Source organism: Xiphophorus couchianus, chromosome 23, assembly GCF_001444195.1.
Source record: "Xiphophorus couchianus chromosome 23, X_couchianus-1.0, whole genome shotgun sequence".
NCBI lineage: Eukaryota > Metazoa > Chordata > Actinopteri > Cyprinodontiformes > Poeciliidae > Xiphophorus > Xiphophorus couchianus.
In genome coordinates, this window is record NC_040250.1 from 18,410,214 (window position 1) to 18,438,181 (window position 27,968).

At 36.8% G+C, this 27,968-nt stretch overlaps 2 protein-coding genes across 6 annotated transcripts; both read right to left on the minus strand.

The window, feature by feature from the left end:
- Nucleotides 1-4,329: 4,329 nt before the first annotated feature.
- Nucleotides 4,330-12,243, minus strand: LOC114139712 (Down syndrome cell adhesion molecule-like protein 1 homolog). 2 transcript variants are annotated; one of them, XM_028009785.1, is made up of 14 exons: nt 12,011-12,243; nt 11,595-11,933; nt 11,299-11,427; nt 10,904-11,071; nt 10,737-10,807; nt 9,376-9,622; nt 9,210-9,296; nt 9,024-9,104; nt 8,689-8,817; nt 8,418-8,582; nt 8,042-8,094; nt 6,494-6,590; nt 6,379-6,409; nt 4,330-5,215 (listed from the first exon to the last, which is right to left on the minus strand). In XM_028009785.1, the coding sequence occupies exons 1-14, from the start codon at nt 12,057-12,059 to the stop codon at nt 5,158-5,160; spliced, it is 1,704 nt and encodes a 567-aa protein (XP_027865586.1). In that variant the 5' UTR covers nt 12,060-12,243; the 3' UTR covers nt 4,330-5,157. The 2 variants fall into 2 exon arrangements, with proteins under 2 accessions (XP_027865586.1, XP_027865585.1); XM_028009784.1 differs by having other exon boundaries at nt 6,494-6,593; nt 12,011-12,240.
- A 4,568-nt stretch (nt 12,244-16,811) lies between these two features.
- Nucleotides 16,812-25,736, minus strand: LOC114139748 (T-cell immunoglobulin and mucin domain-containing protein 4-like). 4 transcript variants are annotated; one of them, XM_028009839.1, is made up of 11 exons: nt 25,542-25,736; nt 22,124-22,225; nt 21,658-21,766; nt 19,543-19,703; nt 19,250-19,436; nt 19,098-19,159; nt 18,456-18,518; nt 17,560-17,597; nt 17,399-17,434; nt 17,171-17,282; nt 16,812-17,052 (listed from the first exon to the last, which is right to left on the minus strand). In XM_028009839.1, the coding sequence occupies exons 4-11, from the start codon at nt 19,646-19,648 to the stop codon at nt 16,961-16,963; spliced, it is 696 nt and encodes a 231-aa protein (XP_027865640.1). In that variant the 5' UTR covers nt 19,649-19,703; nt 21,658-21,766; nt 22,124-22,225; nt 25,542-25,736; the 3' UTR covers nt 16,812-16,960. The 4 variants fall into 4 exon arrangements, with proteins under 4 accessions (XP_027865640.1, XP_027865639.1, XP_027865642.1 ...); XM_028009838.1 differs by having other exon boundaries at nt 19,098-19,436; nt 25,542-25,730; XM_028009841.1 differs by lacking the exons at nt 17,399-17,434; nt 17,560-17,597 and having other exon boundaries at nt 17,171-17,251; nt 19,098-19,436; nt 25,542-25,726.
- Between the last annotated feature and the right edge of the window lie 2,232 nt (nt 25,737-27,968).

Consider the following 27,968-nt stretch of genomic DNA (forward strand, 5'->3'; position numbering starts at 1 on the left):
AATAATCATATCAAAAATCTTACATAACAACTAACAAGACAGTTTTCAGAACTAAGAATGGATTCTTAATTTTAAATGAAGAAATCTGCAAAACTATGCAAATCTGAGCTTAACCCATTAGCTGAAAAGTGCTTCAAGCAACATCCTTGGTTTAGGCTGAAAATGCATCATCAGTCTTTAGTGGGTTACATATGCTACCTTTGTTGTGTTGTGGTTTGAGGCAATTTCATGACAACTGTGCAGCCCATTAGCTGTCAAATAAAAGAATATGTACAAAGCCCCAGTCTCATGGTTCAACATGTTTGTCATGAATGGACCATCTTCCTTTAAATGTACGTTTTACATGTGGCTTAACACCCTGATCTTGAGTCCTAAAACCTGAGTCTATGATGTCCTCATAAATACCTGCCAAATATTTGCATAAATCCCCAGTATATTATGAAATGTTGATAGCATAGTTCCTTTCAACACCTTGTTGATTGTAGGATGCCTTAAGGCAGAGGCATCTGTCTTCCTGGCTGCATCAGCTGTAGTAAAACTCTGGTTTATATTCATGCATACGAGTTTTAGCAAAACCTGCACAGTAACTAGTGTCAAACTAGTGTAACTAGTAAAAAGTGTCAGAACCGTATGCCGAAAAGGTAGAATATTTAATGTTAAAGAGTGCATGGCGGTGAGATCTTGGGTTTAATTTAGCAACAGAGGAACACTATTGTAACATTTAAGTTTATTTTTATTTATTTTTTTATGCTTGGCCTGCTGATGACTCAATGGTAACTGATTATAGATGTGTTGCTTCCCGTCTATCTTAAGGTTGGTACCTCTGGCGTAATTGACTATTATTTTCTTGTCAGCTAGTCATTTTTTAAAATTTCATTTACCTTTTGGTCTCACTTCCGGGATTTCAACACTGTCGTCTTTTCATTTCTGGCCAACATGAATGTTCCAGCTCTAACAAGATGAAAAGTTTCCTTTGAGCTGCTGCAGTTTGCAGGGGGTTCAGATAGAGACTTGAATCAATTAGTGGCCCTTTCATCAACAAATAGGCCATACTTCAGTTCCTTTCCCCCCCCTTTTTCTTCTTCCACCTCAACCTCTGGTGCTTTTCATTTCAGTCCTGTTCAATTCTATCATCTGCTCTCTTTCTCCTGACTTCATACGCTGCGTTGGAAAGGCCAACATCTGGCTGCTTCTTAAGTCCAGGCCCTTGCATCCGTTTCTGGGGTAACAGGGCCTGCAGATCAACCCCTGCTGTGGAGCTCAGCCTTTGGTGTATGTGGGGTTGATCTGAGTCTCCATTTCCTGACTCTTGGTGCCTTGATGTGGCCAGAACCACATTGCATGATTAATTACAGCTCTCCGTCCCCGCTGCCGGTACTGCCGTTATTGTAACCAGGCTTTCCCTCCTTGGCCCTCAGTCTCTCACCTGCAGCATGAAGCCTTCAGCAGAAACCGCTGACGCAGTTCTGAAAAACTTACATAAGTTGTGCTGTGCTGTCACCCTAATGGATGTTTAGTCATAGACGTTAGAAGGAGGTGGATGTTCAAGTTGTGAATGAGGTGACAAAGCTGTTAGGGCAATGACATAGATTGCTAAGTGAGTGCAGGTCAGCAAAATCAGCTGTTTCCGTTTCTACTGTGTCAGCTCTCCTCGCTTTGTGTATTGACTCCTGATTTGTTTCGCTGTCTACGTTTATGGTAAGAAGAGACCAATGGCTGTACGGGTGGAGGTGGAAGGGGGGTTAATTGGTTTTTGGCTGTGTGGCCAATCAAAGGGACCTCATCAAAGACATGCAGCGAATGCATCCCACAACCTTCCGTGCCTCTTTTCTTCCGTTTATATAAGTGCCACACAGTGTAATCAGCATGACGGAAGCAGGAAGTGAGAGACGAATGAAGGAGAGGAGGACAGAGACGTCCTTGGCATCCAGGGAAGCACCAGGACAGGAACAGGGACTGGTATTTGAGTAAGCAAAGCCAGAATGAGCAGGCAAAAACTTTGAAAACGGAAGTGGACTGCGGAAATGACAGGACTATTGGGAGGGATGTGGTAGAGCTGTGTTTACAGACGACGGTCACACAATTTACTGTAACTTTGGATTTTGCCAGCCCTGAGTTTGCTGATGGGCTACCACAGCTAACCAACAATCAAGCACTATTTACATCAATGTAGACCATTAGCCCTTTTTGTCAGGAAGTGTGGCACTTCAGATGAACATAAAATACAAAGTATATATTTAGAGGACGCAAATGCGCAAAAAAGGGAGTAAAGAAGTCATTAAGACTTCAATCACACACACACACATATATATATATATATATATATATATATATATATATGTATATTTATAAATGCATTTTGTTTCTGAGCCAAGTGATTAAAAATCATTGCTGTCCTGCCGTGATTCTTTGTTGATGGGAGACACTCAAAGGCAGCTGCCTCAAAGCCCCACAGAGGTATCAGATCTCACCCTTTTCCTCATCTCCTTAATTAGGACAATTAAGAGATTTACAGGACAGATGGACTGAAATCCAGCTGGCTGCAGTGTGTGCCCCGGAGGACTTCTCCGATGATGATGAGATGTTTGTGAATATTGGACAGAATTGCATCAATTAAATGGTGGGACTCTGGTACCCTCTGGTGGACACACAAGGACGATGGGTTGTGTTTTTTGGCTTATTGTACTGGTAATAGGGAGAAGTGGAGGTGTGCGTTCACAGGACAGAAAGTTTGAAGATATATATTTTTAATTGATAATACATCATTTGATCATATTTGTTTGGCCTAATTGTGTAAATACCTCAGCAGACTGTCTGACAGAATGTCGTATATGATTTTTACTAATATGTAAAGTTTATGAATAATTGCAAACAGCTTGCATAATAATTGCTCACACATAGTGTGCTGATCCCAGCTGGCTGGATTCATAGTAGAATCATTAAATTCATTCAGCAAAAGGGCAGCGTGCCGTCTTTCCAAATATTATAGGTGCATGTTAGAGAAACGTCTACTTCCACTGTTGCTGTTGTGTAGTATTGACAGGTGCAACCTGAAAAGAGGATGACTGATTAAAGATGAAGTCCTTTAATCGGTCTTTATTAAAATGTTCAATCTGACATCAGCTGTCTTAGCTTTGAGAATTCAAAGGAGAAGGAAGCAATAGAAAGCAAAGAATTTCCTTCCCAAATGAGCCATCTTATACCTGGATCAGTGATTTTATTATCTGCTCACTACGTCAGCTCACCCCAGTGGCGTTCAGCCTTTAACTATGTCTGAGTTCCCTCAATATGCTCAAGCATCAAACTTTTGGTGGCATTAGCAAAAAACATGCAGTTCCTCTTCTTTGACTTAGGTTCCTTCTACTGAAAATGTTGTTTCTTTAACTAGAAAAGGTTATCAGCACATCATCAGATTGCTAATCTGTGCTTTTCACCAGAACAATGCATAGGCACATTGTTCTGTGTTACACGACAACCATCTTTATAGGGAGAGACTTCCTGCATACTTTTACCTATAAAACCACTCAAAATACAAAGAATAACTTTTCATACACTAACAACATGTAAATTCTATTATTATTATTATTATTATTATTATTATTTGCACAAATGCAGAATCGGAGGGGAAAAATATTTTTTGCATTAAAAAAATCCCATAAAATAGGAACAGGAAGGAAAATAGAAAAAGAGGATCTTTAATTCATTGATGTTCTATATGATAATCTGATGGTTTCCAAAAAAGATTCAAAATAACAATAAATAATATAATTAGTAGAATAATTCCATAACATGATAATTTAAAGAGCTTTTTATTGGTTTTGGAAACATCCCACCTTTGTTAGTACAGGTTCTATTCTACCTCTTTCAAAATGATTTTTTTTACCACAGTGGAGAGTCCAGGACTGTGCGTAGAGATTATTATATAGACCTTATTAGGATTTTTTCTCTGTATTTAACAAAAATAACAAACTGCCTTATTCTAAAATATACAGTAAGGACCTCACTATTGTGCATTTATTTCTCTATTTTGTTTTAAAGTGATATATGTCATGGGGTCTTGGAAAAAGTATCACTTCACCTTGAACTTCTATTTTACGTTTTGCCAAATTAAAACCACAAATTCCTTTTTATTTTATTTTTATTGTATAGCCCAACACAAAGTAGTGCATAATTATGTAGTGGAAGACTGATGACTGATTTTATTAGAGAAAACTTTAGAAAGACGTCTATCCAGCTACTCTTGTCATCTCACTAAGAAGCTATGCACAGATTTGTTTTGTCTATCAGAAAAATAATTCAGAATAAAATACACCATTACAAACAAACATGGGCTTTTGTGTAACTGAATCAGTATTTTCATGAAAAGATTTGTGAAACACAATATGATTTACTACAACATTTATAACTCTGGAGATATTTTATTCTGTCTGACTGAAGAGTCGTTAGCTCGACTCTCCAGACTTAGATGACTTAAAAATAAACAAAGTATCAAAGAACAACCAAGTGCTTAGACTCATTAATACAGTTCAAGAGTGAAGGATTGTTTTTTATTTTCTAAGGATTGTAGAAAAATATATCAATGCATCTCTGCAGTAGTAGGTATCAAATTAAATGAGTTACAGTTTACTAAACTGACTTTTTAAACCATACAGATTTGAACTGTTAGTTTTGGAGAAAAAAAATGCTACAGAAAAATATGATTAAATGCATATTTAATAAATGCATTTTTAGCTTAATTTGCACTATAAAACAGGGATAAACTGTTTCATCATGTACTATATGAAGTACTTCCAGCAGGTGGCAGTATTTAACAAAAACTGAATTGAAGTTGGATGTTATAAGCTTTCAGTTAATATTTAAAACACTGTTGGACAAATATGCTATATTGGTGCACATTTTAATGGACAAACAACATAAATGCATAGTGTTAAAAAAATAAAAAATAAAGCTATAGTGGAGAAATTGTACTGCCATTTACAGAATACCAATCGCTATAAAAATCTTAAAGGACCTTTGTATTTTTAACTTTCCTTTACTATTAGACTCAAATACACGCAAAGGTAATATTAGCAAATGATCTCCAATAACAAAATACACTTTGGTATATTTAATATAGTTGGCATAATGAGTTTCCAAATGTTGATTGCAGAGTAAGTTTCACAGCTCTTGCAGTGGCTCAGATCCTTTGTAATGAATTGCTCCATTGGCCAGCCACCTGTAAGCAATAGAAAATAATTGCTTAGAAGAGCTACTGAATATATCTGAAAGGGATTGTTTGGGTTTTGAAACAATGGACTCAGTGGAGTTGTTATCAGTGGAGTCAGTATCTCGCCAAAAAGTAGATGGCAGAGTCTTTTCAGAGAGGAAGCTGAGTTAACAGAGTTGGAATGTTTTTTTTTTTTTACTATTTTAAAACAACCACAATCTCAAAGATATTATTTCAGATTTTATAAAACTGATCACTTCTATTGTTTTTATTGTTTTTTTAGAAAATATATTTTTGCTGAAATGTCTACAGTTGTTTTCGCTGAGGAATATGATCCACCCACAAGACTGTTTCATGAAGCAGGTGTACTACAAAATGAAACAGGGTAACTATCTGAAGGAAAACTGGTACTGTGAAAAAAATAAGATAAAATAATGAATAATGTCTGCACTAACTGCTTATATGTAATTGAAGCAAACTCTTGGCAACAATGCTGCTGGTTGAAGAAACCGAAGAGGTTAGAAACTAATTAAACATATAAATCAGACCATTCTTAAGATTGCGCTTATTTATCTGACTTGGCATTAGCCATTCGCAGCTGGGTGCAGAAAACAAAACATGTTTCCCTCTGCATGTACTGAAAATAATGAGCTCTTACAAAGCAGAGCTTGTGCAGCTATGCAGTTCAAAATACACCTCCCCTACAAGAGCACCCATACAATTAAATCAATGATTGAAGGTCATAAAAACACAATTTCCTGTTACAGCAAAAGTTGCAAAAATTGTTTCATTGAGAAAACATCAGTAAAATTAACTTCTTAAAGAATAAAAAATAATATCTGCTAATCACACAGATGTAGAATTTTCAATATGAGGTATTATAAACTATGAAAATGATACTTATCCACTACAGGGAAAAGAATCCTTACTGATAATAACTTCAGAGAGCGGCATTTAAAAAAATAAAGATGACAGAAATAGCCTTTGGGACAAAGCCTGATGTAAATTAGCCTTTTGCTCAACTATCCTGTTGACCCTTTTCTATGTTTTCCCAAACTGAGGTCATTCACCCAGCTGGTTACGATGGCTAAGATTAACTTGGCTGACAATTCAACAGAATCTCTTTTAAGTACCTTAATTGTCCAGATGAATAAACCACCACAAACACTCACATGTTCAGGCTGCCGTTTCTCTGTTTTATACCTGTGAATAGAGAATAAGGATCAAAGAAGTGCAAGAAATGTGTCTGGTTGTTATAAAATGCAATAAGGAAAGAAAAAAACTCACGTCGAAGTTGCCAAATAGCAATAGAAGCAACAATCAATAGTACCAGCACAACCAGCACAACAATAGCAGATGTGTGAACACCACCTCTTGCTTCCATCTTCTGTCAGACAAGATATATAATTAAGATAAATTCACTACACCAGTTTATTAACAAAATACCTCAGCAACAAGGTCTGAAATAAAATCAAGAGTCTGATATCACTGTTGTCGTCGGTTACGCTCATCTGATGTCCTCAGGTGTTAATAAAGTACATTTGAACAAGACGAAACGCAACTGAGAGACAAAGATCATCGTTGTTAATGGTTCAAACTAACTTTATGTTTCAAATAGTGTTGCAGTATAAGATGGTTCTTATCCTGGTCGTAGTTTACATAAATATTGATAGCTTCGCACTTAAGTACATGGACAGCGATTCAGACAGTTGGCTACCCAATCTGTCACTGCAGTAATTTCAGGCATTGCTTTCATAAAATCATCACTTACTAGACAAGCATAGCAGTTTTTCCAAATGACAGAACTATCAGGCTCTTATGCAATGTAGACAAGGTTGGGGCCTGTTTCTGGTGGGCTGAGGTTCTCAGAAGGCATGCGTTAAAAATATCAAAACTTTCCCATAACGCAGTTCATACGGTGTAAACAAATTTAAAAGGATTCAAGAGAAAGTGTTTAAGTAACTATTTCCTTCAGGTAAATGATAACATGAAAATATAACATCACAGTTCTGCTCAAAGAAAACTACTACTATTTTTTCCCCTTGTTTGAAAACTTATGTTAGCAAGCCACCAGTGAAATCTCTGTAAAGCAGCAGAATGCAGGCTAGATTCAGCAGATAAACTGACTAATTAACAATAACTTATTAATTAGTCATCAACATCATTATTATAAATATCATTATAATAAAAAGTGAGTTTTTCCACTTTTTTCTGTGCACTTTTTTACATCTTAAATCTGCATACTTTGTGCTATTTCAACCTTTTACTCATTCAGGACATTATGAACATGTTTTGAGGTATTAACATATTCTACAATTTACCTAATATCAACTCTCCTTCAAACTCTAATTTCAACCCTTGTTCCAACTCTCCTTTCAATCCTAATTTCAACCCTAATCCCAACCTTCCTTCCATCACTTCTTCAATCCTCCTACCAACCCTAATTCCAAAACTCCTTCCAATCCTCTTTCCAAACCTCCTTCCTTTTTTTATTTTAAGGCCAGAGATCAGGTTACATCTATAGATTTCTCAATCAATAGATGGTGAAAACCATGAAATGGCTACATTTCTGCCTATATTTTAGACCATCAACAAGTGTCTCATATACACTGTAATTGTTCAGTTCACTACCGCAGACAATAATTTCCCTTATTTTTTAATGTATTTTTTTATTCCCACTTAAAAATATATATTTTAAAATGTGATAATGTACAGATAAAACAAAGCATGTGCACAAAGATATTACTCAGATGCAGCAGCAGGGATACATGTCATTGTTTGCTTTTTGCACTAACAGACACAGTTTGTAGTTACTGGTTTTAGTTTAATACTCACAGAGACTTTGGTAGCAGTGGATGTGGTGGATGTTATGCTACTCGTTTGCTGATCTGTCAGGCACACCCAAATGAGAAATTAAACAGAGGGACGTTATACAACTTTCTTTTTACAAACAAGCAGAAGTAAAACAATTACTAGAAAAACATAGATAAGGAAATTGCTACTTGAGGAACTGTAACCATGTTTTGATAAAGCTGCATGTTTTTGAGGGGTGAAATTCAAACTCCGGTTTCCTTCTGCTTTCTTGAAAACAGAGCAAGTCTTCACTTGGATCTATTTCAGCTTTCCCATAAACATCTATGTGGAAAATATCTATATCACGTCTCCTTCAGCATTAAAACACATTCAAGTGAGAACGGTAAGAAAGCAATACCTCTTTCTTCGATGGTCACAGTGAGAATGTTGCTGGCTTTACTGGTGCCCAGACTGTTTTTAGCAAACATGCGGATGTTGTATGTTGAAGGATTGATCTCTATTATCGTGGCGTCTGTCTCATTGGAGCTGAAATCTATAATAGCCTTTGTGTAGTCCCATGAAGCTGTAAAGAAAACAAATATTCTAAATAATATATTTCAAAGCTGACATGATCAACAGTGTATAAGAGAAAGTGCTTATATTTTTGTTCTAAATGACTCTTTTCTCACCATTTGCTGCTTTATACTCCAAGTAGAAAGCAGTAATAGGACTGTCACCTTCAAAGCCAGGAGTCCAGGAAAGTGAAATTGTGTTGTCTATCACCTCCTTTAACACAATTACTGGTGGATCTGGTGGCACTAGGAGCAGCACAGTCAGGACATTCATTACCAGACTGTGTTTTACACTCACCTGGTGCATTTATGTATTTAAATAATACATAATACAAGGTTACCATTCCATAAAATAAGTAACCTTGTATAATGATAGTATAAGTCTGAACTATACTATCATAATACAAAATAAATACTTTTATTTATGTAAAAAAATAAAAAATGGCTGAAACCTGTTGTGAAGGGTGTGCTGTTCAAAGAGATTTCATCCCAAACTGTGAATGTAGAAATAGTTCCAGCAGTAGTTGTGTGTGCTTGGAGCAAAGCAGAAAAAATTCAAATTAAGATTCTTTGTTTATTTCACAATTTTAAAAACATTTTCTTAAAAATGTCTATTTTTTCCATCGGATAATACCTACCATTGGTAGTAGAGCTTGTATATTCCCTCAGCTTTGTGGAAGCAGCAGTAGAAGATAACAAAGTAGTTGCCACTGTTGTCTCTTTAACTTGAAATAGAAATAAAACTTAAAATTAATCTGACATCAAGTGGATCTTTAATTTAATGTCTCATGTTTTCCAGCATACCTTTGTCAAGAGTGGTGCAGAAAGCTGGAGCTGAAAAAGGTCCTTTTCCTGCGTTGGTTTTGGCCTGGACCTGAACAGTGTACTGGGTTGAAGGCTTCCGGTGGGTCAGGATGATGCTCTGTCCTTCACTCATGGCTGTCACAGTAAGTTGCTGCCACTTTGGAAGTTGTTGGGCCGCTGGGTCAAATTCTCTGTAGTTGACGATGTAGCTGCGCAGGACGCCATTTCTGAGTTCAACCTTCGGAGGCTAATCAGAAGAAAAAAACACATTTACCAGTGAAGGTGATGAGGTGAATATCTCAGTGTGTGTTGTGCAAAAACAAAAGGAGAACATTGAATTTAGCAATGCAGTTTTTTATATGATGGACTGAATGTAGCTCAGCCCTAAGACCATTGTCTTGCAATCTATTTTTAAGCTTTTGTTATTTTTAAGCTGAGGGCCTTGTTGGACAAAGTGCAGCTTCTTTGTGAGTCATTAAATTTCTCCTTCTTGCTGAGAGCATGGTGACCCTTATAAAGAAAAATATGCATCAGAGGTGCAGCACATTGCTCATGAATTGCTATAAAAAATGTTTTCCTTTGCAATTTTTGTAACGCATAAATGTTTCAGAAAAAACAAAATAGGAAACATTAATGATGGACAAAGATAACTTTAGTGAATAAAGAGCCAAACATTTTATTGTTTTTCTTAATTAGTAAGGCTTAAAACTGATCTAAACTAACCTCACGCAATGTGAAACAGGAAATTCTGCCTAGACCTCGTTATTTCACCTCTGGCAGCAATAACAAGCATTTACAATAGCACAAAGTTACATTTCCAATTAAATGTCTGTGCAGAAATGTTTTAAAGGTCTTATGACAGCATCTCAGGTGTGTTTCTTTTTCTAAATTCTAATGTTAGTTTTGAGTTACATGATCATCTCATAGATTTCATTGAAATGGGGTTTTTTTTTGGCGAATGTTTTATAGGCGCTTGGGTTCATTTTGATCAGCAGTTAAACTCTCCCATGGAGCCTTTTTTTTCTCCCCTGGAGCCAAAAACCAACTTTGTTTTTCATGTGCGGTGCATGATTTGTTGTTTTGTGTGACCATTTAGGCCACTTCTTGAGTTTTTGTGATAGCCTTGGTTGTGGCTGTTTGCCCAGGTGATAATTAGGAAAATGATCAATTTCACTTTTAAGGTGAACAAGTTCTGGTGAAGGGGAGTACTGGTACAAAAGTTGCAGAAAATGCAGGAAATCTTTTTTCTGAAACATATTTCCCTTATTCTATCACTCAATCACTCACTCACTCGCTCTATGACATACTATACACACACACATATGCCCACACACATGTATATATATAGTTTGTAACTTTACCTTCCAAGTAACTTGAATGCTGTCAAAACTGGGGGCCTCAAGCTGCACATCGACCGGGGGACCCTCAGGTGCTGTAGAGAGGTCAAAGTATAAGGAGGATTGTCTTCAAAATTATGGATTTTGAGTTTGACATGATTATATTGAAGGCTTGAAGGCCGGGAATTTACCTGCTTCTTTTGTTGTAAATATCAGGACATTGCTGGGTTCACTCAGTCCCACATTGTTGACCGCAAACATGCGAAGGTTGTAAGTCTTGGCAGGATGTAAATCAACCAAAGTCACCTGAGTCAGGTGAGCCTGTGATACTTCAGTTCTTTTGGCTGTATCCCAAGGCGCTGTTGGACAGAAATGAAATGAGATCAAATTTGCATCTTTTATATAATGTTCTTTATTCAGAGTGTTGTGCAAACGCCCAAAGAAAACCCACTGAAAAGTAATCTGAAGATCGTAAAAACAAATCTCCTCAGAAATAAAAAGATATTATAGACTAACTCAAGACATTAGCAGGACATTGCAAACTGTTGGTAGCAGCTTCATAGCAACATGCTTTTCTTGTCCTTACCATGTTTGTTTTTTAAATCCACCTTGTAGGCTGTAATGGGTCTACCACCATTAAATGGAGGAGTCCAGCGCACAGTGATAGTTCGTTCCCTCACCTCTCTTGTTTCCACCTTTAGAGGAAAAGGCCGTCCTAAAATAGAAATGCAGTATTTTACCAGTTACTAAGGTACCAAAAAACACAAACAAACAAATTTAATAATTACTATTCACTGTGAATTGTCAATTTTCAGATTTTTTGACGTGATATATGCAACATGCATTATTTCAGCAATATGCTTTCTAGAGTCAGAAGAGTACCTGGATTTACTGTGAGAGTAATTTCAAGTTTCTGATCGTTGAACCAGCCCGGTATGTCTATCCGACAGCCGTATATGCCCGAGTCGCTCTCCTGAACCTGCCTGATGGTCAGAGAAGCCTCACCCGCGCCAAGATCACCCATAAGAGCATAGCGCTCCGACTGCTGGCTGAGCACGTTGGTCCCGTCTGACCTGAGCACCTCATTGGCGCAGCCACTTTGAGGTATATTTCCTCTGCCCCAGCAGAAAGGCAGCTTGCCGTAATACCCAGCATCATACGTGCATCTTAGAGTAACATCTCTTCCCACTGTGGTTATTATGGTGTTTGCAGAGACATCACCTAAAAAACAAACAAAACGAAAGTGTAAGGAAAGGTCCACTGTTGTCAAATAAAACACTCCTTAATGATTGTCTTACCTGTGTTCACCCAAAAGAGAAGACAGCAGCACAAAGTGATGAACCTCATTCTTACATAAATCACGCTGCAGAGCTCTCCTGAGTTAGTGATCAGTTCATCTGTCAGACACCTTTGAACTGACCACAGAGTGGCTTCAGCCCTGAAGTGTCTCCAAATCACATGATGTCTCCGTTGATATGCTCACACCAACAACTTTTGGTGGCAGAAGAGGAATACAGAAAAGAGCTGTTTCCTTTCCTGTGGTTTTGGTTCCCTTCTGCAAGAAGGAAAATTTTTCTTTTTGATGAATAGACACAAGAGTCTCAAGGTTCTCAAGGTTCTCAGTGTAACTGTTGTGTTACCTAGTGTCTGCTTCTGAATCTGGATTCTGGGAAAATGCTTGAAACTCAGAGGAAGTTGTTTAAAAATCTACTTCTAAACTTTTTAAAATTAGCTTTACTTAGGACTAATCACGTTTTACCTGCAAGACAGAGATTATACACTGCTCAAAAAAATAAAGGGAAACTTAAACAACACAGTATAACTCCAAGTAAATCAAACTTCTGTGAAATCAAACTGTCCACTTACGAAGCAACACTGATTGACAATCAATGTCACCTGCTGTTGTGCAAATAGAACTTTGTACAGAACAAAGTATTCAATGAGAATATTTCTTTCATTCAGATCTAGGACGTGTTATTTGAGTGTTCCCTTTATTTTTTTGAGCAGTATATATTGATCCTGCACCTTGTGACATTATTGAGAGATGAAGTTGGTCACAAATGTATATTTCAAATAGACGATCGGGATTAAAAATCATAAAATCAATGTTTTAGAAAATAAAATCTAGATCTGTAAGGAGAAAAGGGATAAAAATACAGCAAAATGCAATTCTTCAAAATATGAAAGAAATCTGTTATGTTTTTTGTTATATGAAGGAATAAAAATGTTCTGTGACTATTTTACTTTTTATTTTAAGATTTTATCAGATTTCATCTTGTCATTACATTATTTTATTTCATTTTTATTTTATTCCCTCAATAATAAATATGAATAGTTCATGTAGCAACTAAGATAATTATGGGTCAAAAACAACAAAATGGGAATATTTTCAAAAAGAGAGGATCTTAAAATCCCTCGTTCTCTCTCAGTGACACAAACTTTAAGGCTCGTAATCTTAATAATGAAAGAAATAATCTTTCTGCAACCTTTGGTTCTGTTCGTTTATGTCTGTGTCAGTTTTATTTATTTATTAATTATAAACCCGAGCAATAACTATTCAACAAGTCAAAAAAAAATCCATCCATCCATCCATTTTCTGTGCACCCTTGTCCCTAATGGGGTCGGGAGGGTTGCTGGTGCCTATCTCCAGCTACGTTCCAGGCGGGAGGCGGGGTACACCCTGGACAGGTCGCCAGTCTGTCGCAGGGCAACACAAAGACATACAGGACAAACAACCATTCACACACACCTAGGGAGAATTTAGATAGACCAATTAACCTAACAGTCATGTTTTTGGACTGTGGGAGGAAGCCGGAGTACCCGGAGAGAACCCACGCATGCACAGGGAGAACATGCAAACTCCATGCAGAAAGACCCCGGCCGGGAATCGAACCCAGGACCTTCTTGCTGCAAGGCAACAGTGCTACCAACTGCGCCACTGTGCAGCCCTTCAAAAAAAAATTCTACAACCAAAACTACAAAAAGCATGTTGCAAGGATGAATGGTGGTTGGGGCTGAGATTTAATCATCATCATGTAAGGAGAAAGTGTTTAAGATGAACCAAATGTGTCCTCTGTGACACGAGTGAAGATAGAAAGTCTGGTTTACCCAAAGCCATGGTCTCTTGCATAGTTTTGAACTGCTGAGTTAACATTTGGGTCTCTAAGGGTGTTTTGTAACCCTGGAAAAAAAACTTCCTCTGAAGCATGAGAATGGAGTGGCTCAATATAATCTCAAAATTTATGGGAGAAAAAGTATATTTTTAACTTGTGGTTCAATTATTATGACTGTACAAGCACATTTAAGACTAATACACTGTATTTTAAGTTTTGCATTGAAAAATATCTAAATCTTGTGACAATTTACACAATTTCATTCATAAAATAATGTATTCACTTAATATTTCAATAATTTTCAATGTTGATATTTCTGTTCATGGTTGCAGAGGAGTTGTGATTGGGTAAGAGATGAATTTCATCCTGAAAGGGTTCAGAAGGTCACACAACACAATTTTACTTCTTGATGTGAATATAAAACCAAAACAGAATCAAGGAGGCTTTGTCATACAAATTAAAACTTCCATCCAGCTGTTCGCAATATTCAGGCAATCTTTGCTAGATCACGTCATTCATGGCAGATTTGGATTTAATTCAACAAAGATAATAGAAAATGTGACAGGCATTTCTCAAAACAAAATAAAGTAGATGGTGGATCAATTCTGAAAAAAGTTTTCCCTTTTCATTTACATTTTTTTAACAAATTTAGAAAATTACTCTCAAAATTAAAGGAAAACAATCTTCACAGTCATCAACTCTTACAAATACAGACCAATTTGTTTACACTGGTATTAAGACAATGTATCTGTGACGATGAGGGTCAGTTGGAAAGCCTCCTTGATGTGACCCTAATTGCTTCCATGACAGATTCTCAACCAGATTTCCGCCAAGAATCATGGTTCCACTCCAAAACCTTAACATAACCTGCCTTCAGAATAAATGTTGGTGAAATGAAAATATTATTTTAAATCTATTTCTAAGAGGGGTATGAATCATGTTGGATGTAAAGGTCAATGGGTGAGAGGAATCCGGGTCAGAACATCGCAGGGGAATTTGTAACATGATGATATTAAAAATATATAAAAACAGGAACTGAAAAAGAAACAGAGAAACTGACATTTTATTGAAACAAAAGACAGAAAATGTACTTACACCAGTCATTATTTGAAACAAGTTAAGGAATTTGTCATCTTTGTCCACACAGAAAATATCTGCTAGGAAGATAATTTTGTTATTAACCTTAATTATTTTGAACTGTTAGTACTTTACTCAAGGAGAAGCTCACGTAAGCAAGCTTTCTGCAGGAAGATCCTGAGTTGGGATTTGAAGCCAGGACTTTTTTGCTGCAAGGCAACAGTACTAACATCCTGTCATCAAACAGATGATCAAACAGATCTAACTTTATTACTATGGAAGTACTGATATGTTTCAGAACCTCTCAAGTTGTTCATGGCTTCTCCATCTCCACAACAATGGAGTTTACAAAATATCTACTAATGCTTGCTCATATGATCAAATGTCTTTTTAAGCTCATTCCCTTATTCTTTAAAACATGAAGGACCGCAGATGTCATAATCTGTAAATGCTCTGCAAGATGCCTCTTATGAACATGTAACATTGTGGGTCTGGAAGTTGTGCACATAATTCACACAAAGCTTGATAGGTAGTAGAAATAACATAAAATACATTATCTTAATTTAATCAAGCATACTTCTTACTTAAAACTACAATAATGACATCCCTCATTTTAATTGTTTTTTTTACAGTGTAAATGTCCACCTACAAATGGGAAAGAACGGTGAAAGCACAGGGGTTGAGGCTTGTATTTTCTCCTGCAGTTCTGGTTACTATCTGAACCCTGATAACCTTTCCACAGCCAGATACCAATTGAGATTAAATGCCTCCAGTACAAACAGCCATTTAATGACTGGTTTCTGAATATATTAAAGCAAATCTCCTCAGTATCTCAAGACAATGCAGTTTAAGCTTCACAATCTATTTTTAAGCTGCACAATGTTGCCTATCCACATCTATTTAGGTAATGATGAAGTGGTTCTGTTATCATGATTGGTGGAGAATAGCTTCCCTTCCAGGATAGATTATTAAATCTTTACTGGTTAATGATTCAATCAGAAGATGGAACAAACTGGTAAAGCTTTAATTTTCTTTGTGCATAAATCAATGAGAAGGACAAGTTTGATTCAAGTTTACATAGACAAAACTTTACTCAAGTTGTTACTGTTAATTACAAACAGTGTTAAAAACACAGTGTGGCCACGTAATGAGCCAAGGACTTCTTAGAATGTGGACAAAACTATTCAGCAGCTTGTGACAGCTTCCTCTTTTACAAATGTGTGGTCATTCCAACGCTGTTTCAGAATCCTCTCTAGGTTCGCTCATGGAGAGATATGTAATGAAACATCATTTATATTCCTCTAAAGCAAAAATACAGCAAAGGTTAAAAACCAAACCACTAATCAAAAGTCCACAGACAAAATACGTTTACTGATAATTTACAGTCTTTGAACCACAAAGACATTTGTCAATTATTACATTTTTCTATGTACAGTTAATTCGAGTTACACCATTGTTTATTCAAAGAAAATCCCATGCAGTTAATTGATATAATTCAAGAAATCATTGTTTTAATATGTAAACAAAGAAGAAAAAAAGACGACATGAAGTACAAAAGCACATCACTTGTCCTGTAATTTCATTGTTTATAACGTTATGTAGTTTGTCCAGTAGGTGGCACTGTGCCCACAACTGTAAACCACCACAGTCGTTTCATGCCGGTCACAAATAAATTCAAGCAGATTAACATTTATCTGGGAATCATTGGTTAGACATCGTATACTATTTTATTGAGATTATTGTTTACTATTGAGAAACATTTTTCATTTAATTTATAGTAGCTGATAAATTGTTAAAAAAAAATAAATGGGGAGATTTAGGGCAGAGCTTCTCAATTCCAGTCCTCAGGTCCCTCTGCTCTGCATGTTTTAGATGCCTCTAAACCAGAACAGCTGATTCAAATGATTGCGTGACCATCAAGTACTGCAGAAGCCTGTTAATCACCCATTATTCATCCAGGCGTGTGGCAGAAGGGAAACACCTAAAACATGCAGGCAGGGGGCGTGAGGACCAGAATTGAGAAACACTGCCTTAAGGTCAGTAGAAACCTGCAGAGCATCATTTAGTCGTTGGGATGGTCTCGTAAATATTTTCAGCTGTGATGGTGTTGAGCTGCTGAGGTGTCGTCCTCCCCATCAGGACCTTCCTCCCTGGGTAGGAGAAATGCCGTGATTAGACATGTTTTCGGTCTGAAGCAGACGGATTAGTTTAAAATGAATCCGGACAGCAGATGGATGAGTCACAAACCATAAACCGCTGCACACTTACTGATGATGAGGATGAGGATTAGGATTATGGTGAGGAAGAAAATAACTGCAATCCTTCCAATGTTCTCTGCTTCTAAGAGGGCTTTGAAAATTTCATGCGGTGAAAAATTAACCTTATCACAGGAGACAGGAACAAATATAAATTAATTGTAGTTTAGATTTCTCCCATTCATTTTTAGTTTATAAAATAAGAATATATTTTTTAAACAAAAATATTCTTTGTCTTTACCATTTCATTTTTCACTTTCCTTTCTGATGTTATAAACTGATGCAAAAATGGAAACAAAACTTTAAAAAACAATTCTGGAATTCCTTTTTGTCACATCAGATTCCTGTTGTGCTTATTAAAAATTAGCTATTGACGCATCTATTTTGATAACATTTACCTACCTGACTTGTTGCACTATGAATTTTTGCTATTTTTGAGCCTGTAGAGAAATAAAATGTATTTATTAATTTGATCCATCCAATATAAAAGTTTAAAAAAATTATTCATTCGTCTAATGAAAGCAAATAATCTGCCAGAATGTAAAGAACCAGAATCTGTATTTTTTTATTAACATTGTTTTCTTGTAAATATGTATAAACGTAGTGTTTTTACAAAAGAAGGCGAGGTTGAATTATTGCAAACTAGCATGGTATTAATCTGGCTGTCAAGTGCTCATCAGAGAGAGTTTTAGTGGAAGAATCTGTCTCTGGTAGCTATTTTCTTCAAACAGCGTTCTGTAGCGCTGACCTGAAGGTAAAATCTAAACAGTCAGTATCCAGGATGTGTGGGTTCTGCAAAGATTATCACTTCCCTCCTTTTAACCCCATACAAGTCCTGCATGGAGGGAAGATCGTTCCTGGTGATCCTCAGTGGAGACCTAAATGTTCACTGAAGTGTGGTCCTTTCATGTTTTCTGGATGATTCAAACCTCACAGTGATGCAACATTTGTAGCCCATTTCCTGGTGGTTCCCAATCCTCTAAAGGCTGTGGTTACCCATGTTGTTTGTGTTCCTATTTCTACCACTCAACGTTTCATTAATGTTTGGACACAGCTGTACCCTTTTTATGGAAGCTTTAATTGACTCTCTGCTGGACAGCTATCAAGGAGCCAATCTTCACAAAGAAAACTAGGTTGTAGGGTTTATTTTAGCCATCAGCCGTAATCATCAAAATTTATCAAATTAAACTGTCAAAAATGATCACTTTATGTACAATGAACTGGTAGAAAAGTTTTATTCTAAATAAAAACATGCACCTGTGTTTTCTTTTAGTACAGAGAAGGACTACAGTATTTACCTTTGCTTACTGTCACAGTGTCACAGTCTGTTGAGCTTTGGATGTCAAGTTCTTCCATAGGAGCTGAAAACAAACAAAATGTCCTATTTAGCTTAAGTTGAAACAGTGACAGTCAAAAATGATATGATATATTGTTTAAGAAATCAGTAGAATAGTGTTTGTTGTTTTCATAGGACAGGTGTTAGCAACCTTTAGAACTCATTTGTACCCTCATTAAGTTATATTTTAAGAAACACAGTTAAAGCTGTTAGAAACGACATGCATCTTCTTAGCAACGGGTTATATTTACCTGTCAATGCTGCATATACACGTACATAGCATGTATTTTTCACATCTGCTACTTAAACACATTGAGGTTTTACACATTTTATAAAGCCTTCAACAGGGTGACTCAACTATGGACAGTGGAAGTAGTGAGTTCTTAAACTGGTTACATTTGCAGACAGGAAGTCATTTTAATCTAACAGAGGGCTAAAGGTTGCATTTTGTGTGAGAAATGTGTGAGAGATCGAACTTTGTATACTATCCTCTACTGTGCTGCTCATAAGTTGCCTTGACAGACTGATATTCCTTCTATGCCATCACTAAAGATAGCATACATCAAATAAATTACTTTGTGATGTCCCATTTAGTGAGCATTACCTTCTTCCATGGTCAGGTGTACGTTGATCTTTTGGTCGTTGAACAAGCCAGGAATCTCCACCCTGCAGCCGTAAACCCCAGAATCTGTTTTCTGAGCTTTAACGATGGTCAAGGAAACTTCACCCTGCATGACCTGGCTCAGCAGCTGGTACCTGGGGGACTCTCTGAAAGTCACATTCCCATTATCCGACAAGAGGATTGTGTTGCTACATTTGGATCGGGGCACCTTCCCGTGTCCCCAGCAGAAACTGAGGACTCCGTTAGCTTGGACATCATAACTGCAGGGCAGAGTGACATCCTGTCCAATGTAGCCAGTGACTGTAACGGTGCAGGATGACACTGAAAAGAGACGGCAATAATAGATCAAACATAGAAACCCACCTGTACCCTTCAGACAAAGAGCAAATAACATCAGTTAAAAATACCCACTAAAATATTCACTTACCTTGGATCAGGATAAGAAGGAAAGGAATCAAAAGACCACACATCAGCGTAGGGTATTGTACAGGCATATCCTTAAGAGAGGCTACCATGTATTTCTGCCACCACATACACTCTAGATCAGATTGTGCCCGTTGTTAGTCAAATCATGAAGTTCTGCTTTTCCTTCAAAGAAATGAGGAAGGAAATCAATACAGTTCCTCTATGCATTTAGATCTTAATTTAGGTCCTAGGACTCAAGGAGTCCTAGGACCTAAATCTATCACATCTGCTGCAATACATTTAGAATGACTCCGCTTAAAGATCAGCCAAAATATGTTGCGAATAAATAGAAGAAAATTAGAAGTGATCAAAAATGTTGACGCAGCTGTCACTATATTCAGAAACGGAAGCTTCAAATACCAATATGTGATGACACAAGCTCTAAGAGGAAACATGATGTATGAGCAACTTATTTTACACAATCAAGTTTCAAAGGAACCGCTTTAAGATTTGAAAAATTATGAGAAATACTGTTATTTTTGTGATGGAAATTACTTGCATTCTTTTTATATAGCTATTTAATTTAATTTAGTTTGACGTGTTCATTGCTGGTAAAATAAGAGATTTTTTGAAGTCCTGCCCGCCCTGTTGATGTTCACATCAACACACACCTTTTATCTCTTGATTGTCAAGCTTCTCGTCATTCCCTCATCCTTCCAAATGTTGCTTCTCCTGTTTGGGTCTGCTTTATTGCTAAAAATAAAAAATGCGTAGCAGGTTCAGCACACCCCTTAAAATGACAAACAAGCCAAACAGCTTTCATTCTGTCAGGACTGATTGCAGAACACACCGCCTTGTTGTTTCTGTTTGTTTTGAACAGATCGAGACAACTGGTATTTTAAAGAAGCTCTTCACTGTCACTTTCATTATGGTTCCATCTTATTCTGCTTCCTAAACACACCCTTCAGTCAATGAAAAGTGGCCTCATAAATATATTGCGATTTTTCCACACTCTTACTGTGCTTTTGCAAGATGTCTAGATACCATGTTTATCTTCTCTTCATTTTGCAAATATGGAAGTAGTAACATAAATCTCCTTATACATTGCTTTTCAAAAGTATTTATTGATTTAACACAAAGTTTGCTGTAGGTTTGGGATCAGTGAGTTGTGATGGCCACACCAAAACGTTGACTTTGTTGTCCTTAAGCCACTTCATCACCACTTTGGCTGTATGGTTATGTCTTTAGATGTTGCTTCATTATTTCTACATAATGTTCGTTCCTCGTGATTGGCTCTATACTAAGCCCCAAAACATGATGCTGCCACTACCATACTTCATAGTTAAGATGGTACAAGCGTCTCTATCTTTCCTCCAAATGTAATGATGGTCATGATGGCCAATCAAATTACAGGACATGTCTCTAAAAATGAAGGTCTTTGACCTAGTGTGCATTTGCAAACTGCAGTATTGCTTTTTATGTTTCTGTTGAGAAAAAAAAAAGAAATAACTTTCCTCTCTGAAAGGACTTTTAGGACTTTTTCATGTCATTTTTTTGCTGGGGATAATGACGCTGATTTCTGGCTTTTTTTTTCCTGGGGTCAATCTTATGTTGACCTCTGGGACACAGAACTCATTTCCTTCCTGAGCACCATGACTATTGGAAATTAAAGAATGCTGTTCCCCTCTGCATCGTCATTATCTTGATCTGTACAATAAGTTTGCAAATATCCAAACTTTACAGTGTTGTCGTCTGAGATGAAGGGGTTTTGTGTCTCAAACGTTCAGAGGAAGTAAATTAGTTAAGACAAAGTTTAGAACAGTCCACTCTTGGAATTTGTTCATTTATTTTGCCAAAACTCACCAATAGTTACCATTTCTGGCCTCATTTTTCTTTTTCCCTTAAGAGAGTTTGCTCTAAGAGCTTCAAGCTTTTTCACATTTTTCAGTCAGTATCTCCCAGCGGTGTTTAAATTCACATTACAGTATGTGGGAAACGTTGAAAGCTCATTGTCATGTGCATTATTAATGTAAAGAAAGTGTCAGTATGTGTGTGTGTGTGTATATATATATGTATAAGCAGAGAAGCGTAAGAAAAATATTTTGTCTTTGTCAGTCATTTCCTACCCTCTTCTCACCTCTGTCAAATCTTTCTCCACATCCTGCCTTCATCTCTGTCATCCACCACTGAGTTGTGGTCCTGAGATCACAGTTCTGATGCTGCAGTGGCCTGTTCTGTTTCCAAGTCTGATTTATATGTACAGAAAAAAAAAATTAAACTAAAAAACATCACCATTTTCTTTTGCTTTGTTATGGTTCATCATTAGACATGTCCAAAAGCCAAATCAAGTTCTGACAAAAACTATTTGCAACCTTACAAGTTTCATTTGCCTTTGCTACTTTGTCAGACTCAAATGTTTCAGATTAAACACATTTCTACTTTCACTATAGATTTTATTTCTGTTTGCTGAATGTAATTTGTAGAGTTAGTCTTCTTCTTTCTTTCAATGGCTGAAAAACAATTACAGGAAGCACTACTGCCACTAACTGGTAAGGAGTGTGGACCAGAAAATGGAAACAAACAAACAAAAATAGTAACTCGACCTTTGGCAACACTCTCCTGCCTCAGCCACTCATCCGAGCTGTTCCTCTGCTGAGCCTGATGTGCTGCAGCTGTGGGTAATCTGGCCTGCCAGCCGTAGAAAACTAGTAGAAAACAGGGACACAAGCTCACCCATGCACGTGTTCAGTTTAGTAATCAGTTTATGACCTTCAGCTGAAGCCCACTTCAGTAATTCGGCAAGACAATGATCCAAAGCATACCAGCAAGTCATAATTTATTTACGCAATCAAAGCAAAATAAAGGTTTTGAGAAGTCCCACCTGCCACGGGTTGGGAAGAGGAGCTTAATACAATTACTTCACACAGTTTCCAGATAATTACTGTAAAAAAAAAAAAAAAAAAAAAAAAAAATATATATATATATATATATATATATATATATCCATGCCATATTTTGCTTCTATAAAGGTGTGTGTTGATTAATCACATAGAATAAAAATTAAATCTATTCTCATTTTTGTTTTTTGTGTGATAAAATATGAAAAAGATTGAAGGATTAGAATTAATTTGGCAAGATCTTCTATTTTTAGACCTTTTGGGATTTTACATTACCAGCTGTACTTGGTTTCATTAGAGTTTAAAAATGTTTGCCTTGTACCAGTTGTTTCATGCTTTAATTAAAATTTGGAAATATATTTAACTATGTAACTAAGGACAGTTTATTTTTAACTTCAATGGCAACATTTTTATTACCCAAAAAAAACACTATTTTTGGACAGTCATTTTCCCAGAGACTCATGTACTTAGAAAATCTAATGCATCAGCATTATAAATAACTTTCCAATTTATTTTCACTACTCGTATACATGAACTACTTGTTTATAATATTCTCTACTATAAAAAGAAACAAAGATAGTTGATTTTTTACCAGGATTTAAACTGCAGTCATTGTCAATATGCTTTGAAGATAAAAGTTTAAAAATGGACCTTAGAGCACAGTAGCTGGTCTGAAGCCAAGACTGAGGCATTAACAAATGACTGGTAGACTTTTGCTGATGTCTGATTAGACTGGAAACAAACAGAAAAGGGGAAATGATACCACTGAGGTCACTCAGTGTCTTTTGTCGAAATCACCCTGTAGAGGTTGGTAATTGCTGTATCAGCTGCCTTTGTATTGAGCAAACAGGGACTTTTGATTTAAAGAGAAGCAACCACACAACAAACCACGTACATGTCAGTATGAAAGTTTCTGAACTGACTGCATATCAACCTGATGTCATTGTATATTTATCCAATGCAAGTAGATCCCTGATATGCGACAGTTGGAAATGGAAAAGAAAATATTTATACGAAGATTAGCAAAGTTAAATAACTTAAATTCAAACAAGGTGATGTGAAAAGTCACATCACAATAACATCCCTTTGCTTTGTATAATTAAGAAGTATTTCTTAATTGATGTAACTTCTCATATAAGGGAAATTAACCAAACATTGTTGAGTAAATATTTGATTTATATTTGCTGGCCCCTTTCACTTTAATAACTGTCAGGAGGAAACCGGCGTCATGGAGCCATTGACTAACATATAAGCATTTTGAAAGTGACAGTTAAGGGATTAAGATTAAAACACAGGTGAAAAGTTATCATTTCACCATAGTGTGGTGAAATGATAATTGTTACTCCTAAAGCAATAAATATATATTTATTTATAAAGCAGCTTCTGTTGCTATAAAATATTAAAATATTTGCTGACACTTGGATCAATTGTAGATCAGTAAGTTGCTTTAAAATTTGACTGCCACTATTTTTTAATTAAAAGTGCAAATTAAAGAGATTAGAATTTAAAAATCCCAATGCAACTACAAGGATGTTCTTTTTGAAAATGAGAAAAAGGATCCTAAGTGAGTCAAAAGTCTCACATCTCCACCTGTTGCTTCCACTCAATCTGTCTGCAGTTTGTGCTAAATCAATTTACCCTTCAACTCCCAATTGCTGTTCTTACTTTGTTTCTTTGTTGCTAATGTGCACTGATGTTATAGTTTTTGGAACTTGTACATTTTTGTCTCGATAAGAAAGAAAATTCAAATACAGAAAAAAATGTTCTCCCATGAATTACTGGTATGATCTGTTGTCATTGTCGATGACTTCTTCATATTGAAAAGACAGCAGTTCAGCATAGTGTGCAAGTCAGTCTTGCAGATTGCTAAAGACGTTTTCAGCATCCGAAGCAGAAAGGCTTTTCTCAATAGACCACAGTGCTTCCTGCCATAATGTTGTCTTAACCTTAGGAAGTTTGGTTAAGTCAAGATAACTATACAGAAAGACAACAAAAACGAGTGCAAAACATTGTAAACAAAAGGGTGACAATCATGGTCAAGTTACAGGATGCAAAGACAAGCGTCTTGCTTCAAAGTATAGGGCTTCCTCTGGATTTCTAAACATCCTCCCCCAGCAAAATGCTGATAGAGTGGATAGCTCTTCATAGCATGAAGAAAGAGCTATTTTGGAGTATTTGAACATTCCCAAAATGAGACATCAACAGGCCTGAAACAAATGTAACACCTTACAACCGAAAACAAAAACATGATACTGGAACAATTTACTTGAGACAATTTACATTCTCTTTGTCTGAGCAGCTTCAGACCCGCTTAGGTAGGTCTGTCTTCATTAAGACAGAGTTAACAAAATGTCAGATTAAAAAGTAATGCTTCTCTTTAATTTATTATTTATTTTTTTGCTAAAACAATGTAATGTGTGCTTCCTGCAATTAGCTTTACTATTACTACTACTTTACTACCACACTGGATAAATAAATGGAACAAACATTTTATCTTTTCTGGAAGCATATTTGTGAGAATAAATCCAGCTTTATACTCTAAACCTCCGTCTTAGTTTAATACGCCAAATCTAAAATGATTAAAAAGGAAATTGATTTTTTGTTTGTTTGCTTGTTTATTTGATTCTTGAAGATGTTTAACCTCTCATTAACCTTCTTCAGTTCTGAACAATGGTTTGGAGTTCTGGCCTCACGGGACACAACAGCGGCCATCAGATGTCGCAGCATCGAGCCAAAGATTTTCCCATAAGGACAGAAGAAAATTACTTGAAACAACAAGACATCAATGAAACTCTTTGTGCTTCATACTGGATAGCACTCAATTGCAGCTGGAGTAGATGAGGAGGATATTTTCCAAGTGCAATATTAGTTTGAATTTTAAGCCTAACAAAAGAAATGGGTTCACCCCACGGATAAAACACTTATACTGTAGCACAGTAATGTGTTATATGCAGTTCTGTGAAATAGGCTGTGGGAAAACAAAACAACAACTAACAACAAACACATGGAAAAACCCAAAGGGTCTCACTCCAAGTAAAGGACTCAGCAGGTTTCTATGGACAGAAATAAAAACTTTTTGAACAGATCTTGCAGCGTTTTAGGAAGAGTGGAAGAAGTCACCTACCTTAAACATGTTAGCACCGGCAAACAAAGGAAGTGGCCTCATATATCAAACACCTATGGCTCAACTCTGACTTGTCTCCCAAGGTGGTCACACAACCATTCACAAGTTCAGAGAGGAGATTAAAACTCTTCACATGTTGCCTCCATCAGGAAGCATTCCTCCAGTGACAACAACTCCAACGCCACACAGTGGTGGAGTGGCTCAGTGGTCCGTGTGTCCTTACCAGACCTTTTGCTATGATTGTCTTAACAATGTTTCACTTATGAATCTGGAACTCGTGATCAGAACTGAAGGAAGCTCATGGATGCTTCAGAGTGTACCTTTTTAGTTGTGAAATCAAGTCACTAAAGGAGTTTCTGCTGTGAATAACCGTCTTTCTTTAACATAGAAATTAATCTTGAATTCTGTGATTTTTGTGTGTGTGCTTTGATATTCTTTAAAAGTGCCATGAGATGTTGAATTGTTTGAGAATTTGTGGTATATCAGCAAGCTGAATTCAATTAACATAGACTAAAAAACTTGATGTGAATTTTCTTACACTTCACAAATATGAGCAACTGGCAGTTTCCCCGTAATCCTGCAAGGATAAGCAGGTATAGAAAATAAATGGATGGATGACTTATGTTGCCTCCTATATGAGGATCTAGACCAATATAGCACCTATTTCCAAATCTGGTGCATCAGGTCTCAGTTCATTACTCTGATAAACTTTTGACATTATGACTTTAAAGCCATGAAATTAGAAAACTTATGTATTACAGAAATTCAATTAATTCAGCGAATAACAGTGAAGTGAAAGTTTTATAGTTTCCTGTTTTCCATTTTTTAAACCAATTAATTAGACTGAAACAAATTTTAGAAACTTATTTTAAGAGCCTTTATGGGAAAAGTGAACATAAATTTGTACTTTGTATAAAGTGCACTTTGTATTTTCTCAACTGATTTATTTCTAATTTCCTCCACAAGAACCAGCTCTAATCTTTGTGTGTGTGTCCGTGACTCATGCATGATGGATTTACAACTACTGGTGAATGTGCAGATTGGCCCTTTTCCCACTTTTTACTTCCCACCCATCATCCCTCCTGGGAGTGTATCTCCGTGTCCCACTCCACTCTCCTATTAATATCCCGCTGGGGAGAGCAGAGCTCATGGTGAGTTTGGGAGCGGAAACGCCTCCAAACACCCTGAGAAGAAGAAGAGCCATGGAGAAGATTAAAGAGGATGTAGAGACGGTTTCATTCTGACCTGTGTGAAACATTTGGTAAGTGTAAAAGAGAACAGGAAAAAGAACAGAAGTGAAACACAGACTACAGCTACGGGAGGAAAAGATGGCCCAGAATTTGGGTCATAAGATCCGACCCAGACAGAAATGCTTCTTGTAAAGTAACTCTGAACATTCCCAGTCTTTATTTGCTCCCATTCTCCCTCCCACATCCAGTGAGTTGGGAAGCCACCATGACTCCCGTTGCTGTCACTCACCACATCATCATTATGGGAGAAACAGTCGCAGGAGTTTGTTCCCACACAGACAATCTTTTGTGGGTCAGTGACTTACTGCTTGATAATATTCATCACTGGACATCTGTCCAGTGGCACATTACAACAAATGTAAAAAAAGAAATAACGATAAAGCCACATGATGCTGAGACAGAACCTGCATCATTTCCACCAGGAACATTCACAGGAGTTTAATCTTATTCTGCAGAATCAACGGAGGAAAAAATGTGCAAGCATAAACATATGCTTGAAGGAAGTACATCAGGATGTACAAAAGGGAAGAATCTCTCCTGACCCAGGCCTCAGTCAGATCCAACTTTTTCTGTCCTCTGGGAAAAGAAAGTTCTCTCTTTATTTCTCACATGGCCTGGCCACCCCGATTCTAACACGGGACCAGAAGACGTTGAGGAAACCATTGATGAACATGTCCATATTGGAGAAATATTACATTTCAACTGTTCAGTGAAAGCTGTTATGGACTAGATTAATATTTAAGAAGAACCCAAAAAAACTCAAAGTGAAGCTCACAAAAAAAAAAATCAGATGTCCTACTGCTGACTTATTGCCTGCAGCTTCTATCAGTGTTTTTTCCTGTCAGACCACCTCAGCATAGCTGCGAGACAAAGCTCCCCGCTCATAATCAACGTTATGAATCAACGCCAAACCGCATGTCCTCCACGCTAAACACTGCCAGTGTCAAAGATCATGAGAACTGCGGCACATGTTCACACAGGCTTTTTAGCCGTTGTGATGCTTATGACACGTGTGTTAAAGGTCATTCAAAGAAGAACAAACACATATAACTGTAAACGTTCAGGCCAGAAGCACAGCGTAGAAATAAAAGCAGTCATATTCATTCCCAAAATCTTGAGGAGACCAACTTCTCACACATAGCTTTTTGATAAAGAATGCCCTGAAAATAGAAAATAT